The sequence below is a fragment of the Bos javanicus genome, chromosome 6 (genome assembly GCF_032452875.1).
Source record: "Bos javanicus breed banteng chromosome 6, ARS-OSU_banteng_1.0, whole genome shotgun sequence".
NCBI classification, from domain to species: Eukaryota; Metazoa; Chordata; class Mammalia; order Artiodactyla; family Bovidae; genus Bos; species Bos javanicus.
Genome location: NC_083873.1, coordinates 85,737,884 through 85,758,147, shown reverse-complemented (window position 1 = coordinate 85,758,147; position 20,264 = coordinate 85,737,884). Strand labels below are relative to the sequence as shown.

At 35.8% G+C, this 20,264-nt stretch overlaps 1 protein-coding gene and 1 long non-coding RNA gene across 4 annotated transcripts in view; one reads left to right on the top strand and one right to left on the bottom strand.

Annotated features, from left to right (window-relative positions):
- LOC133249645 (uncharacterized) overlaps positions 1–7,812 on the bottom strand; it is a 36,045-nt gene extending 28,233 nt beyond the window's left edge. Inside the window, exon 1 of one of the 2 annotated variants that reach the window (XR_009737039.1) lies at positions 7,662–7,812. This is a non-coding gene — a long non-coding RNA (uncharacterized LOC133249645). The remainder of the gene's footprint in view (positions 1–7,661) is intronic. The other variant, XR_009737038.1, reaches the window with a different exon arrangement.
- A 1,553-nt stretch (positions 7,813–9,365) lies between these two features.
- Positions 9,366–18,041, top strand: CSN2 (casein beta). 2 transcript variants are annotated; one of them, XM_061420373.1, is made up of 9 exons: positions 9,366–9,557; positions 11,513–11,575; positions 12,303–12,329; positions 12,442–12,468; positions 14,365–14,388; positions 14,481–14,522; positions 15,848–16,345; positions 16,947–16,988; positions 17,719–18,041. In XM_061420373.1, exons 1-8 carry the CDS (start codon positions 9,465–9,467, stop codon positions 16,950–16,952), a joined length of 780 nt encoding a protein of 259 aa, XP_061276357.1. In that variant the 5' UTR covers positions 9,366–9,464; the 3' UTR covers positions 16,953–16,988; positions 17,719–18,041. The 2 variants fall into 2 exon arrangements, with proteins under 2 accessions (XP_061276357.1, XP_061276358.1); XM_061420374.1 differs by lacking the exon at positions 14,365–14,388 and having other exon boundaries at positions 9,458–9,557.
- Positions 18,042–20,264: the final 2,223 nt, after the last annotated feature.

Below are 20,264 nucleotides of genomic sequence, written 5' to 3'. Positions count from 1 at the left end.
TCAGATGATAGACCGTCTGCCTACAATGCGGAAGACCTGGGTTCGATCCCTGGGTCAGGAAGATCCTCTGGAGAAGGAAATGGCAACCCACTCCAGTACTTTTGCCTAGAAAATCCCATGGATGGAGGAGCCTGGTAGGCTACAGTCCATGGGGGTCACAGAGAGTTAGACATGACTGAGTGACTTCACTTAAAAGCTATAAACACACAGAAAATGAACATCTTAAACAGACCAAGAGAATGGAGATATTTAAGAAAGTAAAAACATAAGTTGTGTTACATAATATAGAGCAAGTGGGTAAGTAAAGTGTGGGTGGTCTGCAGAGAAACAAAAATGAGAGAGGATGAAAGTGAATAGTTCAGTCTGCAAGAAGGACAAAAAAAGGTGTCAGGCTGACCATTTAGATTGCTGTTATATATATATATATATAGTTATAAGAGAGGTTTAGGAGGTAGAATGACAAGCAACAATCTACCTCCTAAACCTCTCTTAAACACTGCCTTAATTATGATCCCAAATATCATTTACTGAAATTGTTTTTATTTGCAAAATTATCAATAAATAGCATACAGTTTATAAATGGTTTCCAATTCATTTTAGCAATCAAAAAATTGCAAATGACATTATACTATATTACACATGAATATGTTAACTTTTTCCCCAAAATGAGACTCACCAGTCATGAAAGACGAAATTCTGATGCTTCAGGAGATGTTCTTTGCTAGAAAACTGCTGTGTTTAAATACCTTGAAATCCTTCATTTGTTTTTATAATTACATCAGTTATGAGATCTTATTATAGAACTGAAAATACTTCCTAAAATCTGTCCCCATAGACACTAAAAATAAACTTAACAGGGTGATTTACAAAAGAAATTTGTGAAGCGAATGGCCAGGAAACCAGTGGACCCATTAAATGTTAATCCCCGTTAGTCTAGACAAGTGTGAATAAGACAAAGGCAAAGTGTGTTAGCATAAGTCAAGTGTAGAAATAAATAGAATGGCAAAAATGTTTCTGTAGAACACCATCTATCCTATTTCAACAGATATGTGCCCAAGTTGAAATAAGTATATACCAAAAATAAAATCATCTAATTAAAACTTGATGTGCTCTCTAATAAATGGTGATAACTGACATAATGAAATGGAGTTATTTCAAGTGTGTTTCCTACAAATTACTAAATTGTACTTTTTTTCTACTGACTTAGAATATTTTAAGTCTTCAAGTCAACTACTTTTAAAAATTGGTAATCCTATGGGGTATTATTTGATAAAATAATTATTAATTTAATTTAATTTTTTTAATTTTATTTTTTTAAACTTTACAATATTGTATTGGTTCTGCCATATAAAGTCAAATGACCATGAAGCTCAGTACTTTCTATCTCTCATAGTAAGTAGATGCATATATCTTGAATGAATTTACTTCCTTTGAGTCTTAGGAGCTCATTTATCCTTAGTGGAAAATTAGCATATTAATTAATATCCTTATTTTTTTTTTAGTTGCTCAGCCATGTCCAACTCTTTGGGACCCCATGGACTGTAGCCTTCCAGGTTCCTCTGTTTATGGAATTCTCCAGGCAAGAATACTGAAGTGGGTTGCCATTCCCTTCTCCAGGGGATCTACATGACTTGGGGATTGAACCTGGGTCTCCAGCATTGCAGGCAAATTGTTTACCACGTGAGCCACCATACATTCAAAATGTGGTATGTGGGATGATCAGAATCAGCATTACCTGAGAGTTTGTCGGAAATGCAAATTTATTAGTTTTCTTTACAGAAGTATTGAAACAGAATCTTGGAGATGTTTTGGAAATACCATTTTAACAATATCTCCAGGTGATTGTGTATCTTAAAGTTTGAGAAACCACATAATAGACTAATGTATATTTGTCTCTTGACCGGACCCTTTAAGGTTTAGCTTTATATCAGGAATTGAGGTTTATAACAGGAATTAAGGTTTAGCTCTATATCACAGGAAATATTTATTACGTGAGTTTTCTATGCTATATTTGACCATTCCCACTAGACATTAATGTTATATCCTAGGTAACATATAAGGTGGGCCTCCCAATGCAGGAGACCTGGCTTTGCTCCCTCAGCCAGGAAGATCCCCTGGAGGAGGACATGGCAACCCACTCTAGTAGTCATGCCTAGAGAATCCCATAGTTAGAGGAGCCTGGCAGAGGGCAGTCTTGCACAGAGTCAGACATGACTGAAGTGATTCAGCAGCAGCAATAACAGCATATAAAATGATACAAATCCTTTTTTAAGGTAAATAAAGCATTAAAATCCAATTCAATTTAAGCAATTCTTTCTCTATTTCATTGTTGTCCATTCTTCAGGTATATATGAGGTCTCTTCTCAAATGCAAAAAACAAATCCAGTCTCTAGTATACTCTCAATAGAAAAAAAGATATATAGGTTAGGAATCACTGATAAGTCTGATCTTTAAAATAAGTCCTCCTTTATTCATTTTGGAATTGTCAAGTGATTTTCTTTTTATCTTCCTTTTTTCGTTCTCTCTCCTTTCCTTACTGCTTACTCCCCAACTTCTCCATTTATGTCTTTTTGATTCTTTTAAGTTATGTTCTTAGGCACTATTCTAGTTGAATTATGACACTCATGGCCTAGAGAACAAAAAGTGAACTAATATTCTAAAGGCCCTACCAAACAACAACAGCAACAAACACAAACTTCAGTTTATAAAAATTGATAGATTGCAAAACACATTTAAAGTTTACAATTAAATTTGACTCACCCATATTTTAGTTTGTGACACCAAAATGGAGGCTTTATTCCACTCAGCATTTTCTGCTTTGATGTGGTAGGAAGTGTGGACATTGTGTATGACAGTAGGAACTCAGAATATTGGACTCTAAACACGGGAGTAGCCCTCATGTGTGACTTATGGCTTCAACCTCCAGGAACGGTAGGTCATTTTAGAAGACTGAGGAACCAGAATATGCCCTGATACTTTATAAGTGAGAGAGACAGACATATATTCTCTATAACCAACCACCATATTGTTTGAAAATGCCAAGGTCTTTTATTTACAAGAAAAAAACTGAGTAAGAGATGCTACTATATCACAGGTGTGACATTAAATTAGGGGCATAAAAACATGACCTGTGAATGGGTATTTATGGTGATATTTATGCTGGAATTCCCTCTCCTCTTACTTCTCCTTTTGTTCTTATTCTTTCCCCTCTTCCTCCTCCTTCATTCTCCTCCTTTTTCTATATTTCTCCTACACTAAAGCATGGCCTACAATTTGTTACAAATTTTTTTAAAACAGTTTAGCTAAAAAATAAACTAAAAAAATTTTTTGTGTGTATATTCCTATGTGGATTGTTGAAATGAAAAGTACTGCAGCTGACAAATACAGAACAACATATGATGACCTACTAGATAACACAAACCTTCTGGGTATTGGAAATATACAAAGAGATAATCTCCTATTCTTGCCTTTAAGCAGGTTACCTTATGTTTTGACTGAGTGTTTGTGTTGCTCTAAATTCATATGTTGAAACCTTACCCTGCAATCTGTTCTATTTGGAGTTGAGCATTCTGAGAGGTACTGAGATTTGCATACTAATTTGCTTTAGCTGTGTCCAACCCTTTGCATCCCTATAGACTGTAGCATGCCAGGCTCCTCTGTCCGTGGGATTCTCTAGGCAAGAATACTGGAATGGGTTGCCATTCCCTTCTGCAAGGGATCTTCCCAACCCAGGGATCGAACCAGCGTCTTTATGTCCCCTGCTTTGGCAGGCAGGTCCCTGACCACTAGCGCTACCACTGAGGTTTAGGTGAGGTCATAGTGTGGAAAACCTATGATGGATTAATGCTTGTATTAGAAGAAATAGAGACTCCAGGGATTTTCCTCTCCGCCATGTGCAGATACAGGAGGAAGACATCTGTCTGCAAGCCAGTAAGAATGCCTGTACAACAGAAGCCAACTATGCTGCCCCCTGGTTTTGGACTTCCCAGCCTCTAGAGCACAATAAATAAATGCCTGTTGGGTATCACATTCTATAGTTCAATTATCCCTCTATAATGCCAGGTGATTGGTTCTAGGGTAACATGGCCAGGAAAAACCTACAGAAAAAGTAAGTAGAGACAAAAGTGTAGAGTGGGGAATGGTCCATGCATTTATATGGAGAAAGAATCCCAGACTGAGGAACAACCAATGGGCAGCTCTCAGGTGTCAGCTCACCTATTCTGCTCAATGAATAGCAAGAGGCCAGCAGACAGAGCAGGAGTCAGAAGGAGAATATATAGAACAAAGAAACACCTAATGATGTAAGGTATTTAGGTCATTTTAATGAGTTTTGGATTTTAACCTGAGAGTAATTGGAAATCAGTGGAAGGCATATGTAGAAGTGCTGTTGCTTTGAATGTTAAATAACAGTCTAAGAAAGTGGGGATAGATATGTAAGGTGACTGCTGAACTTTATTTTATAGTGAGAACAATTGTCATGTTGAGTATTATTTTTCTCAGCTACATTCACAGAGGCAGAAGGTAGAATTTGGATTAATCTGTGATATGACTTAGGTAAGACAGTATAGTAAAATCAGAGACAAGTAGGGGATTTGGGTATATGTATAAAAAGTGAACTAGTGATTTCCTTGAAATTTAAGGTGGAAAAGAGGGATATACAGAATTTGAATTTAAAGGCATTGAAGAACTGACTGGGTCCTAGATTCTGATAAAATCAAATAATGTTTTGCTTCAGATATAAAAGAGGGCTATTAAGTAGATAAGAAATGGTATGGGAGAGTAGGAAGGATGAAATTATGGAGTGGGGAAATTACTTTCATGACAAAGTATAGTCATATGTCCTTTCACATTTATGATCTGATTACAAGCAGGAACCACAACATCTACATCTTTTTTCATTGTGTGACCTGTCAAGTCTTCTAGCGCAGTCATTCTAAATATGAGATGATTTTGCAACCCCCTGCCTCAGGAGAAATTGGGAAATTTCTTGAGATATTTTTGATTCTAAAAGCTGTGCAGTTGGTGCTACTACCGTCTTCATGGTAGAGGCCAGGGATGCTGCTAAACATCCTACAACACATTAGGAAAACTCCCACAACAAAGAATTCTTCCATTCAAAATATCAATAATATGAAGGTTGAAAAATACTGGTCTAGCATGTAGTATGTGCTCAATAGCAAGGAGAGATAAGAAAGCCTTCCTCAGTGATTAATGCAAAGAAATAGAGGAAAACAATAGAATGGGAAAGACTAGAGAGCTCTTCAAGCAAATTAGAGATATCAAGGGAACATTTCATTTAAAGATGGGCACAATAAAGGACAGAAATTATATGGACCTAACAAAGCAGAGGAGAAGGCAATGGCACCCCACTCCAGTACTCTTGCCTGGAAAATCCCATGGATGGAGGAGCCTGTTAGGCTGCAGTCCATGGGGTCGCGAAGAGTTGGACACGACTGAGCGACTTTACTTTCACTTTTTCACTTTCATGCATTGGAGAAGGAAATGGCATCCCACTCCAGTGTTCTTGCCTGGAGAATCCCAGGGGCAGGAGAACCTGGTGGGCTGACGTCTATGGGGTCACACAGAGTCGAACATGACTGAAGTGACTTAGCAGTAGCAGTAACAAAGCAGAAGATACTAAGAAGAGGTGGCAAGAATACACAGAAGAACGATATAAAAAAGATCTTCATGACCCAGATAACCACGATGATGTGATCACTCACCTAGAGCCAGACAGCCTGGAATGCAAAGTCAAGTGGGCCTTAGAAAGCATCACTACTAACAAAGTTAGTGGAGGTGATGGAATTCCAGTTGAGCTATTTAAAATCTTAAAAGATGATGCTGTGAAAGTACTGCACTCAATATGCCAGCAAATTTGGAAACCTCAGCAGTGGCCACAGGACTGGAAAAGGTCAGTTTTCATGCCAAAGAAAGGCAATGCCAAAGAATGTTCAAACACCCACATGATTGCACTCATCTCACATGCTAGTAAAATAGCACTCAAAATTCTCCAAGCCATGCTTCAACAGTACATGAACCATGAACTTCCAGATGTTCAAGCTGGATTTAGAAAAGGCAGAGGAACCAGAGATTAAATTGCCAACATCCATTGGATCATCAAAAAAGCAAGAGAGTTCCAGAAAAACATCTACTTCTGCTTTATTGACTACACCAAAGCCTTTGATTGTGTGGATCACAGCAAACTGTGGAAAATTCTTCAAGTGATGGGAGTACCAGACCACCTTACCTGCCTCCTGAGAAATCTGTATGCAGGTCCAGTTAGAACTGGACATGGAACAACAGACTGGTTCCGAATTGGGAAAGGAGTACATCAAGGAATATTCATTGGAAGGATTGATGCTGAAGCTGAAACTCCTATACTTTAGCCACCTAATGCGAAGATCTGACTCATTGGAAAAGACCCCAATGCTGGGAAAGATTGAAGGCAGGAGGAGAAGGGGATGACAGAGGATGATATGGTTGGATGGCATCACTGCTCAATGGACATGAGTTTGAGTAAGCTCCAGGGGTTGGTGGTGGACAGGAAGTCCACAGGATCGCAAAGATTCGGACACGACTGAGTGACTGAACTGATACTGATGTGCTCAACAAATGTATCTTGAACCTGTGTGAAGTTCTATGGTCATATGTAAAGGAAGAATAATCAGGATTAGCTGTGTGTCCTATGAATCAGGGTGCTGGGTGTTATGCGTTCATAGTATCTGCTGGTTCACAGAACATTTTTCTTATTCTCTGGTTCTTGATTTATTTTATAAATTAATCTTAATAGTTATACTTCACATAGATAGGAAATTATTATATTTGGATAATCTCATGGAAAGGATTAAATACTCCATCTATATGAGTAATGCTGAACTATCTACTCCTACCTAATAATTTGTCAGAATTCACTAATTCTGTGTTATATTGTTTCTAAATCTGAATCATTATATGAATCCTCAGCATTTTATTTTCCTGCCTCTATATTTTGGAATTTATTAAACAGTGCTTCAAATAATTTTTAGGAAACAAGTTTTTCATAACAGCTTTATCTCTAAATAGCTTTAGTATCTTGAAAAAGTAATACAAATTCTCAAATCCTCAGTTTCCTCTTCTCTAAAATACATTTAAAATATTCTATGGATGATATTTCTTAATATTTATTTTTTTGGCCATCCAGCACAGCTTATGGGATCTTAGTTCCCCAGTGAGGGATTATACCCATGGCCACTGCAGTGAAAGTACAAAATCCTAAACTGAACTCACCAGAGATTTCCCGATATCTCCTCTAGTTCTTTTTTCTGAATATTTTTGGTCCCTTTATTGTACTCTTCATCCAACTTTTCTATTGCTTTCTTTCTTAAGGATATTATTTGCATGGTTTCAGCTAGAATATATCCGAATCTCAGGACTGCATATTTCAGATTCATCAGCCAATATGGAAAAAAAACTTTGGCTGAACAGATCATGCTTATAAAAACTAGTACTAGAACATCTTGCTTTGACTATATCTTGCTCCTCACCCAGGGTTATCTAATAAAATTTTCCCATATGAAATTCTTTTGCCTTATAAAAATGACAACTCTTAGGTAACATTGCAAAAATTTGAGTTGCCCATGTGGCCCTTTGCTTCTTACTGGTCATTGTGTTCTGAGGCTTACCTGGACAGCGGTACCTGATGTCATCTTAAATTGCTGGCTTTTTAATTTTCCCTTGGACAAGCTTCTTTCTTTAGTATATTGTTAAGGATTTCTTTGATCAAGATTTTACCTACTTTTCTGGTCCAATCGAATCCATCTCTATCAATTAATGTAATTCAAAATTGGTGAGAGACAGTCATTAGGAAATTCTGTGTTTATTGCACAATATGTAAAGCATCTTCCTGAGAAAAGGGAAATGTTGAATGGGAAGGACATGCTCTCTTTTGTATTCCTTTTCTCAGAAATCACACTTTTTTGCCTGTGGCCTTGGCAACCAAAAGCTAACACATAAAGAAAGGCATATGAAGTAGCCAAGGCCTTTTCTAGTTATATCTATGACATTGAGTTCATTTCATCATTTATTTTCCTGACTTCCTCCTGGGTCCATATGAGCAGTCTTAGAATGAATATTAGCTGAATAATCCAAATGCATAGTAGATGTTGATTTGGGTTTTCTAAGCAATACAAGACTTGTATGACAGTGAGATGTATTACCATCCAACACACATCTCAGCATGATATAAATGTAAGGTATATTGTGAAGAAAAATTATCAATTATGTCAAAGTGCTTACTTTAGAAGATCATCTATATGTCCCAAAGCTGTGAATATATATATTGAACGTAATTAATAGACGAAACAAACCTTGTAAAAATGAGTAGTGTAAAATACAACTACATTTATGAACATCTATCACTAAAGAGGCAAAGAAAGTTGAGGACTGCTTTTGTAAATGGGCTCTTATTAATGAAAAGTACTTTTGAGGTCTGGCTTAGACTCTATTGTAGTACTTATTGTAAGACCCTCCTCTTGTCTGGGCTTTCATTTTCTTTCTTCCTTCCCTCATTTGCCCTTCCATGAATACTAGCTGATAAACATTGACTCACTATAAAAGATATGAGGCCAAACTTGAGCTGTCCCATTTTAATAAATCTGTATAAATAATATTTGTTCTACAGAAGTATTCTCTAAATAAATGTTACTTTCTCTCTTAAAATCCCTCAACAAATCCCCACTATCTAGAGAATAAGATTGACATTCCCTGGAGTCACAGCATGCTTTGTCTGCCATTATCTGACCCCTTTCTCTTTCTCTCTTCTCACCTCCATCTACTCCTTTTTCCTTGCAATTCATGACCCAGATTCACTGTTTGATTTGGCTTGCATGTGTGTGTGCTGAGTTGTGTCTCACTCTTGTCAACCCCATGAATGACAGTCCACCAGGCTCCACTATTTCCAGCCAAGAATACTGGAGTGGATTGTGTTTCCTACTCCATTTGATTAATTTAGTGACTTTTTAATTTTTTTTCCATATTCAGGAGGCTATTCTTTCCTTTTAGTCTATACTGTCTTCGCTCTTCAGGTCTAAGCCATCATCATGTGCTTGTTAGCTTGTTTCTTTCTCCATTATAGCATAAACACTAACAACTATTCAGGTTAGCATGAGATTGTGTTCTTTGTGTGGCCTGTGTATTTCTGGTGTGTATTAGAATTTACCCCAAGATCTCAAAGACCCACCGAATACTAAAGAGACCTCATTGTAGTTACAATAATTTGGGGACTGGGCCAAAACTTTCGTGTGTCCCAGCCAAGGTCTGTAGCTACTGGACAATTTAATTTCCTTTATCAGATTGTGAATTATTCCCTTTAAAATGCTCCCCAGAATTTTTGGGGACAGAAAAATAGGAAGAATTCATTTTCTAATCATGCAGATTTCTAGGAATTCAAATCCACTATTGATTTTATTTCAAACCACAAAATTAGCATGCCATTAAATACTATATATAAACAACCACAAAATCAGATCATTATCCATTCACCTCCTCCTTCACTTCTTGTCCTCTACTTTGGAAAAAAGGTAAGAATCTCAGATATAATTTCATTGGATCTGCTACTCATCTTTATTTCAGACTAGGTTAAAATGTAGAAAGAACATAATTGCTTAAAATAGATCTTAAAAATAAGGATGTTTAAGATAAAGTTTACACTATTTTCAGCAAATTTGTTAAAAAATAGAAGCAACTATAAAGATTTGTAACAGTGGTTGCTATTTTCTTTACCACGAGACTAGTTAACAGGCTGTATTAAAAGATCTTTTCTTGAATTAAATATTTTCAATTTGATTAAACATACCTCAGCCATAAAGGCAAGCACATTTAATTTATACTATGGGAATTTGAATAATTGTTACTGAAGAAGCTCTACCAACAAAAAGTTTATAGAGCTAGCATATTTAGTCAAGAGATAAAGAGGGTTGTTAGGATACATGTGCTATTTGAAAGGTATTTATAAAAGAAGAGTATATTTATTAAAATTGCTCAGAACATCCAAATTTCAAGTTTATCATTTATCTTACAATATTTCAAAAATATTAAAATAGATACATGAAATACAGAAGTAAATTAAAGAGAAAGTATTTTATTTTGTAAAAAAAATTCTAGGTTGGACAGGGAGTACCAGGAAACAAAAAACAATGAAAAATGTGATCTGACAGAAATTATAGCTCAAAGTATAGTAGTCAGTAATGAAATGGCTTAAAAATTGGCATATAAAATGCTAATTATAAAATAAACAAAATGTAATAATACCCTCCCTACATGTAATGAACTCTGAGTATTATACTCTTTTTTGAAGTCTTGACAATAAAAATTTATTTAGACTTTTATAGACATCTTGGATAAAGTAAAACAAATTAAGAATTAGCATCCATGAGAAAAATATAGAAAAAATTTCTTAATTTAGTTTGCAAATCTGGGATTGAAGATGTGTGTCAAGAGATGTTGATAGCAAGAACATTTTTTTTTTCAAGAACTTATAAAAATGGAACAAAACAAACCATTTAATACATTTTGGTCAAAAATAATATGTATTTTATTTTATGCTACAAGGAGAAGTAGTCTAAAGTGAGGACTGGGCAAGAGAATCTGACACCCTGGTAAATCACCAAGAGATAAGTACACAGTTCTCTGTAGAGAAAATAAGCATAGTGTATGATCTCTAAAATTATGTGGGACAAAGGAGAGATAACATTAGGCATGTGGGGATGAAGACTGAGTACAGAAGAAACAATCTAGTCAGTCCAAGAAAACATCTGGATCAATGGAACAAATAGAAGAAATGCTAAAATGAAACAGAAGTCTTACTGGAAATAAAAGATATGAGTAAGACAAACATTCATGAAAATCACTTAGTTTAGTAGAGAAAAGATAAAAATAAAGTATGACCTTCTTCTTCATATACATTGTTTGATCAGATGCCCCTCAATAAAACTGAGTCTCCAAAAGAACTGAAACTTTAATATTTTGTTCACTGCTCTAATCCCAGAATCTAAGCAATATCTGGCAATAAAAATTAATAAATAAATATTTTTAATAAGTAAATCAATCACTTAATTTTTCTGTAAATATCTGTAACTTCTCTTCTGTCTTTCCAAAAAACACTCATAAGTACTGTGAATAAGATGAAAAGAGTGAAATAAGATATAGGCTGTTAGCTGAAAACATCTGGATGGCTGGCAGTGAAACATTAACTTGAAATGTAAGATTAATGAGTAATAGTAAATTTTAACCTTGGCCGTATGATAAAATGTCTATTAATATTTTTCTAAAATACAGGGCTTTTTGTTTTTGCCATGAGGTTTGCAGGATCTTGGTTCCCTGACGAGGGATCAAACCTGGGCTCCCCTGGAAGCACGGAGTCTTGGATATTTGTATTATACACTATCTTTGGTTTCTTTTAAAGGGAAGTAATTCTACTTAAATAAGAAAATAGATTGACAAGTAATACACTATTTCCTCATCTTCCCATTCCCAGGAATTGAGAGCCATGAAGGTCCTCATCCTTGCTTGCCTGGTGGCTCTGGCCCTTGCAAGAGAGGTAAATACAGAAAAAATGTTGAAATAAATAAGACTAGTACTATCTGCCTATGTGTAGAAAATCGCATTACCAACATTGTAAATGTATAAATAATGCACAATCTCAGATTTTTTTTTAATGCTAAGAAAGTCATTTACGTTCATCCACTATCTCAGTAGTATCCTATGGGACCACAAGTCTGAGTCTAGTGCTTTCTATAGTATTGTACCATCTGTACCATCAATCCCTAAAGAAAAAAGAAAATAAACCAATAAGCAACAGACTAACAAGAAGGAACACAGATAAGAACAAAAAGTGAGTAATATTGCATAAATACAATTGCATGCATATACAATCTAGATAAATATATCTTATTCCAGTGATGAAATATTTGTATCCCTTACTGTAGAGTGCTAGGTTTAGCTGTGTCTATTCAACACAGGGTGATACTACAGAGGATGGTATATCAGACAACAATAATAAATATGTTCATAATTATAATAAAAAGTGTTCAGTAAAAATTAAAATAACTCCTTTTCTGTTACCCATAAAAACTCTTCATTAAAGTAAAACAAAAATATACTAATGAAAGTTACTAAATTTAAAAGACTCTCAAAAGACATATAACATTTTTATTTTTCAGATTTGTGAAATAGATAGCTCTGAATAAAGCAAGTAAAAATTAGGTAGGAAAAATATTTAATAATGAGTTGACTGTGGGAACTAAAGTGTTTTTTTTTCTCTTTAGCTGGAAGAACTCAATGTACCTGGTGAGGTAAGATATTTTTATACAAATAAAAAAATTAATTTAACTGTAAAATAGTAACAGTCTCTGATGATCTGGCAGAAGACTCAGCTAATTGTCAATTTTTATTTTTCCTTTATAGATTGTGGAAAGCCTTTCAAGCAGTGAGGTAAGATAGTGTTCATTCAGAGGCAATTTCCCAAATTTAGAGCAATAAAATGCTGTATTATCTTTTTGTGTTACATTAATGGCAACCCACTCCAGTACTCTTGCCTGGAAAATCCCATAGAGGAGGAGCCTGGTAGGCTGCAGTCCACGGGGTCGCTAAGAGTCGGACAGGACTGAGCGACTTCCCTTTCACTTTTCACTTTCATGCATTGGAGAAGGAAATGGCAACCCACTCCAGTTTTCTTGCCTGGAGAATCCCAGGGACGGGGAGCCTGGTGGGCTGCCGTCTATGGGGTCGCACAGAGTTGGACACGACTGAAGCGACTTAGAAGTAGCAGCAGCAGCAGGACAGTTAAGGTTTCTCTAATAGCTCAGTTGGTAAAGAATCTGCCTGCAATGCAGGAGACCCTGGTTTGATTCATGAAGATCTGCAGGAGAAGGGATAGGCTACCCACTCCAGTGTTCTTTAAGCCAATGTGGCTATGTACTGACGGGTAACTATTGTCAATTTCCACTCTATATATTTTAAAGGAATAAATGTGTAGAAGGTTTAATATTCTAGTAATTTCTAAATGGGTTTGTTATTTGAAATTGTGTCATTGTGCCCTGCTTTTTTTCCTTAATGAACTGTACAGTCCTCTTTTCTGTCTTGAACTCTCTATGTTAACCTCCTTCCGTGCTTTGGCATTTATTGAGCACTTTCTGTTTCAGACTTTGACTAGGAACTGCAGTACAAACTGGAAAGAGGGATGCCCTTTGTAAAGTGTGGGCAGACATGCAAATGGACATATTTTATTATTATACAAGCAATCTAGTACACAAGAGGCAGTGAGAATGAGTGTAGTCCTAAATCTGCCTGGTGGAATGAGGTAGATAATAACCCTATGCCACTCTTTTTGGCTCTGTCATCAGCTGTTGGTTAAATAGTGCATCAATATTCTTTGTCTCTTCACAAAGGTCAAAAGATGCTGCTGCTGCTGCTAAGTCGCTTCAGTCGTGTCCGACTCTGTGCGACCTCATAGATGGCAGCCCGCCAGGCTCCCACATCCCTGGGATTCTCCAGGCAAGAATAGTGGAGTGGGTTGCCATTTCCTATTCCAATGCATAAAAGTGAAAAGTGAAAGTGAAGTCGCTCAGTCGTGTCCGACTCCTAGTGACCCCATGGACTGCAGCCTACCAGGCTCCTCCATCCATGGGATTTTCCAGGCAAGAGTACTGGAGTGGGTTGCCATTGCCATCTCCAAAGATCCTTATAGGAGGGTATGTATTTCTTATAATTCATTAGAAGCCTAAACATAACCAGGGAACTAAGAATGATTAACAAGTTCATACGTGGTTATTATTATATATTTTCAATGACTATTATTCTTTTAGAACCAGATGAAAATATTAGAGATCATTTGTTGTCCTAAGGAGAGAACAGGATGATTGAGAGACATGTATGCATGCAAAGTTGCTTCAGCCCTTTCCAACTCTGTATGACCCTGTGGACTGTAACCTGCCAGGTTCCTCTGTCTATGGGATTCTCCAGGCAAGAATACAGGCGTGGGTTGTCATCTCCTCCAGGGCCTAGGAATTGACCTGCATCTCTTATGTCTCCTGCATTGGCAGGCAGGTTCTTTACCACTAGCGCCACCTGGGAAGCCCAATTAGCATCTGTTAAATGCCTCTTTGAGTACTATGCTCTCTAATCCTCTTTTTCTTGATTGCATCATCTTTCTTTTTATACAACAGCCTTATTCAGAAGAGTGGAACATAAATTTTCAGCCATAAAATAATGATATTATCAAATGAGCTGTCCATATTAATCTATTAAATTTCTTCATTTTCTGATTTATGTTGACAAATAAGAATTTTTTTTAAAGCTAGACCTGATTTTATTTTTATTTTTCCAAAGGAATCTATTACACGCATCAATAAGGTAAAACCCTCATATTTAAATGTACATTTTTTTAAATTTCATGTTTGATTTTTATAAACAGCATTTCTTTATGTATTTTTTTTTTTAACCAGAAAATTGAGAAGTTTCAGAGTGAGGAACAGCAGCAAACAGAGGTAATTTGTTCACTATGAGTATATTTTGAGAAGTATTATGAAACATAACACATAAAAAGATTTATAATAATTATGTTCAGTCTAAGAATGGTAATATAAATGTCAGTGCAAGAAATAAAAACTTTGACAAAATGAAAATATTTTAAAAATATAAACACATTTTAAAACACATAATCAAATTTCACAGTATAGAATAAATAGCTAAGAATAATTATTGATGTATTCATTTTACTAATGGTATACCTGGTTTTAATAACTGCATATTAGTAGGAACATTTCCAGACTAGGGACTGTGATCCCCTTATTCTAATGATGGATATGCTGATGAAAGACAGTAGGGTGACAGTGTGGCACTAATCCTCATCTGATCATTTATCAGCTGTATAACCTTGGCTCCACGTTTCTCTGTACATCATTTTCTTCACCTGTAAATTGAGAATATTCATAATTACCCAGAGTTGATGAACTGACACACAATGAATATTCAGTGGTTTTATATTATATTTGATAGCTTTTATACTCACATTTATGGATGTGTGGAGTTCTAAAAAGTATTTCCATTGCCCAGATGAGAGAAGTGAGGTACAGGACAATTGAGTATGCAAATGTGTGACCATACCACATAGTTATTAAATAGCAGAACTTGCTTAAAAACAAGGATTTGCGGACAACATAAAATTCTTTCATTATATTACTCTTGTGGTAACATATTTATCTAATTATGATATTTAAGCTTTCCTGTTTTATAATTGAAGTTTGATTGTTTGGCACTTAGGCCAAATTCTAAATCAAAATGAATTTACAACTTGATGCCTTTGAAGACTCAAGATTACCACCTTCTACCAAGAGAAGTAGTGCTAGAAGTTGGCCATTTTTAAGGAACTCCTTGAATTAAAAAAACACATATTAAGATTTAGTTTTCATTAAAACAAACAAAAATAAACCTCAGAGTAACTTTTAAAGTCTTTTTAAAATAGATCTTTCTTTGTTATATGAAATCAGTTTGGACTATTATCCAAAGTATGTAGCTACCACTCTGCAGGCAACTCAGGAAGAGGTGGATTAAGTGTTGAAATCTCCAAACCCTGATTTCACTTGACTCTCTGATTTCACCTGTGAAGGAAGTGGGTTAATGAGAAATCCTTCAGTGAGCATTTTACTCATTAGTCTTCATATGACCCCAAACAATTTCTTAACCAAACCAAATGGAAGATTTTCTTTTTCTCTCTTCACTGAATTATGTTTCAAAAAGAGGAGGATAATTCATCATGAATAACAATTATAACTGGATTATGGACTCAAAGATTTGTTTTCCTTCTTTCCAGGATGAACTCCAGGATAAAATCCACCCCTTTGCCCAGACACAGTCTCTAGTCTATCCCTTCCCTGGGCCCATCCCTAACAGCCTCCCACAAAACATCCCGCCTCTTACTCAAACCCCTGTGGTGGTGCCGCCTTTCCTTCAGCCTGAAATAATGGGAGTTTCCAAAGTGAAGGAGGCTATGGCTCCTAAGCACAAAGAAATGCCCTTCCCTAAATATCCAGTTGAGCCCTTTACTGAAAGCCAGAGCCTGACTCTCACTGATGTTGAAAATCTGCACCTTCCTCTGCCTCTGCTCCAGTCTTGGATGCACCAGCCTCCCCAGCCTCTTCCTCCAACTGTCATGTTTCCTCCTCAGTCCGTGCTGTCCCTTTCTCAGTCCAAAGTCCTGCCTGTTCCCCAGAAAGCAGTGCCCTATCCCCAGAGAGATATGCCCATTCATGCCTTTCTGCTGTACCAGGAGCCTGTACTCGGTCCTGTCCGGGGACCCTTCCCTATTATTGTAAGTCTAAATTTACTAACTGTGCTGTTTAACTTCTGATGTTTGTATGATATTCAAGTAATTAAGAGTCCTATAAAAAAATGAATAATGAATGGTTCCAAAATAAGCATAGCTGAGATTAATGATTGTCAGCATTAGTTATAAATAGAATAAGCTGGAGAACCTTTACCTCCCCTCCACCACCAGATCTCAATGTCTAGGCTTACCCGTGGAGATTCTGATGTAATTGTTCTTTCTATGTAGAAGAAACTTATTGGGAAGAAATAATATAATGGACTATGATTTAATTGGTCTGTTGAGACCAATTAAATTAGATGAAGGCAATTAAGGTACAATAAAGCCAGAATTGAATTTGATAATCTCATTTGGCTAAGAATAACAAACCTAAGAAGGTTTGCTATTTTCTACAATTTTGAAGTTCTCCTTATGCACAATTATTTCACCACATGACTCATTTCACATCTTGTTTTTGATATATGAGCATATGAGGGCAAAATACTGAGATGCTTATTTCAATACTCAGGGAAAATTTTCTTGCCAAAAGGCAAGAATTGTATAAATCATTCATTTATTTTATTTTATTATTTTTTTTATTTTTAAGGTCTAAGAGGATTTCAAAGTGAATGCCCCCTCCTCACTTTTGGTAAGCTTTAGGATATTGGAGGCAGACTGATCGTTTTTATAGTTAATATCTTTTACATTTCATTTTCCTGGATAAGCCCCAATAGTAGCAATTTCCATCAGTGTACCAGCTTAAAGATTAATTATAAATTTATTTTCAATGATTGACTGTTATTTACTGGCCTGAAATTATGTATCTGTTATATTTCAAATAATGCAAAACTGTATATATATGGTGTTTACAGATTTGATTGGTTTTCTTTCAATAGCCTATATCCTTATTATTGATTGTCATCATTTATAGAAAAAACTGAAAATAATTTCTTATACTTTTATGTAAACCTGTTAGAGCTTATTTTAAAGATCAACTGCATTCACATTTCTAATCTAGTCATTATGAGCTTCAATAGTTTTATCTCACTTAAAATATATATATCGTCTTTTAATTCATGAGTCAAAATACAATCTCACAGTCCAGATATGGGACTTAAAAGGGGGATAGAATATAGTTTTGATATTCTTAACGATACACATCCTTTTGTGATCATGATTCAGCAGACATTTTAATAAAATGATTCCAAGTAAGCCGATGTTTGGTCCTAGAGGAATTTTTATAACCTTTAAGAGAAGGCATAGCATGGTGTTTTTGTAATAAGATTTCTTTCATGAAAAAGTCACACCAAAATTGCAAATGGGGTGAGATGAAGAGTTATAACATATGACTAAATCTATGTTTGTTCTCTATTCCACAGAATTGACTGCGACTGGAAATATGGCAACTTTTCAATCCTTGCATCATGTTACTAAGATAATTTTTAAATGAGTATACATGGAACAAAAAATGAAACTTTATTCCTTTATTTATTTTATGCTTTTTCATCTTAATTTGAATTTGAGTCATAAACTATATATTTCAAAATTTTAATTCAACATTAGCATAAATGTTCAATTTTAACTTGGAAATATCATGAACATATCAAAATATGTATAAAAATAATTTCTGGAATTGTGATTATTATTTCTTTAAGAATCTATTTCCTAACCAGTCATTTCAATAAATTAATCCTTAGGCATATTTAAGTTTTCTTGTCTTTATTATATTTTTTTAATGAAATTTGTCTCTTTATTGTTAACTTAAATTTATCTTTGATGTTAAAAAGAGCTGTGGAAAATTAAAATTGAATAGAATTCTTTGAATTGAATACCAAAGGATATCAAAAAGTAGAGGGAAAAGATAGGGTGAGCCTATGCTGCATATGTCCTTAGAAAGTCTTGGTTTATACCTGTTACCTAAATTAAACAATTATACAAGTATAATTCCTTTCACTCTAGAAAGTACCCAACATCAGATGTTAAATTTTATAGTCATCCTAGACAAAAAAAAAAAAAACAACAACCCTCAAATGTGGTATCTGAATCACAGCTCTACAGTGTGGTAGCTAAGTGGTGCTGTGTAAGTTAGTCTCTAAGAGATTCCATTTCTACATTTATAAACAGTCAATTTAAGGTGTTTTATTGAAGTTTTAATGTGAAAAGTGTGCTATATGGTGCATGATAGGTGTTCCTGGTTGAATCTCATTTCTGACTTCACTGACACCAGCGCAGCAAGGGCTAGTGTTACAATCAGAAGGAGCTGAGTTGTGTGATTTTAGCCATTAATGCCCAAGAGACTAGAACTTATGCAAAGCTCTGATATCCATTGTCTCTGTCTGTGGAGTAATTATTTCATTGCCATGAATTATCTGTCTTTCAAATCCTACATTTTTATACATGATTCAGTTCCCTTCAGTTCACACAATGACTTGTCTAATTTCATCTTTCCTGCATCCTCCATGTTTTCCTCACTTCAGGGTTAAGTGAAGCCGTACTTAGGCACAATATTTCTTATCTTTAAAGAAAAATTCCATCTTTGAGAGTTGTCGTTGTTCAGTCACTATGTCCAACTCTTTGTGACCCCATGGACTGCAGCATGCCAGGCTTCCCTGTCCTTCGCTCTCTCCTGGAGTTTGCTCAAACTCATGTAGATTGAGTTGGTGATGGTATCCAACTATCTCATCATCTGTTGTGCCCTTCTGCTCCTGCCCTCAATCTTTACCAGCATCAGAGTCTTTCTCAGATTCTTTAGGTTATTATATAACAACTATCAGAAAAGGAGTATCCAAATGGCGGTGTCCATTATTTCACGTTATTCTCTCTTTAACCTGCTCCAATCCCAATTTTATCCCTATGGGAACTGCTTTCTTGAAGATCACCAACAACTTTTATTTTACTAATCTGTTTGTTTTACCCAAACTCTAGGTGAGTGCTATAAGGTAGAGTTGACTATTTCTTCATTTTGATATATTACACTTCATTTCATTTGATATCCTAAACCTGATAAGGCTTGGTTTTTCTCTTAACTCACTAGGCACTTCTTTGAAGTCTCTCTTCTGGCGTTTTCTCCTTTTCCAAAACTCTAAGGGTTGGAGTACGCTAGATTTTAGCCTTAATTTGGTTGATGTTGTTCAGTTCCATTCTCAGCCTCAGAGCTTCCACTTGTATGTCTCCAAACTTACTTGTTTCCTGAACTCTAAACTCACGCACTCAACTGCATTCTTGACCTCCACACTGAGTATCTATTAATGTCCCAAACCTGGCATGACCAAGTATAAATTTTTGTTTGAATCCAGTCCCCAAGTTGCTCAAAATTTATTAAGCATATTTCAGTAACAAAGGCAGCTGATATTGTAGGCAATAGACCTGAATGGGGACTGCACAAAAGAAGTTATCTTAATTGTCAATAAAAATATGAAAAGTACTCTACATCTTCAATCTTCAGAAAAATGCAAATTAAAGGTGCCTAATAATATCATGACACAACCATCAGAATGACTGAAATGAAAATAATTGTGATACAGTTCAGTTCAGTTGCTCAGTCGTGTCTGACTCTTTGCGACCCCATGAACTGCAGCATGCCAGGCCTTCCTGTCCATCACCAACTCCTAGATTTTACCCAGACTCATGTCCATTGAGTTGGTGATGCCATCCAACCATCTCATTCTCTTTCATCCCCTTCTCCTCCTGCCCTCAATCTTTCCCAGCATCAGGGTCTTTTCCAGTGAGTCAGCTCTTCATATCAGGTGGCCAATGTACTGGAGTTTCAGCTTCAACATCAGTCCTTCCAATGAACAACCAGGACTGGTCTCCTTTAGGATGGACTGGTTGGACCTCCTTGCAGTCCAAGGGACTCTCAAGAGTCTTCTCCAACACCACAGTTCAAAATCAATTCTTCAGCGTTCAGCTTTCTTCACAGTCCAAC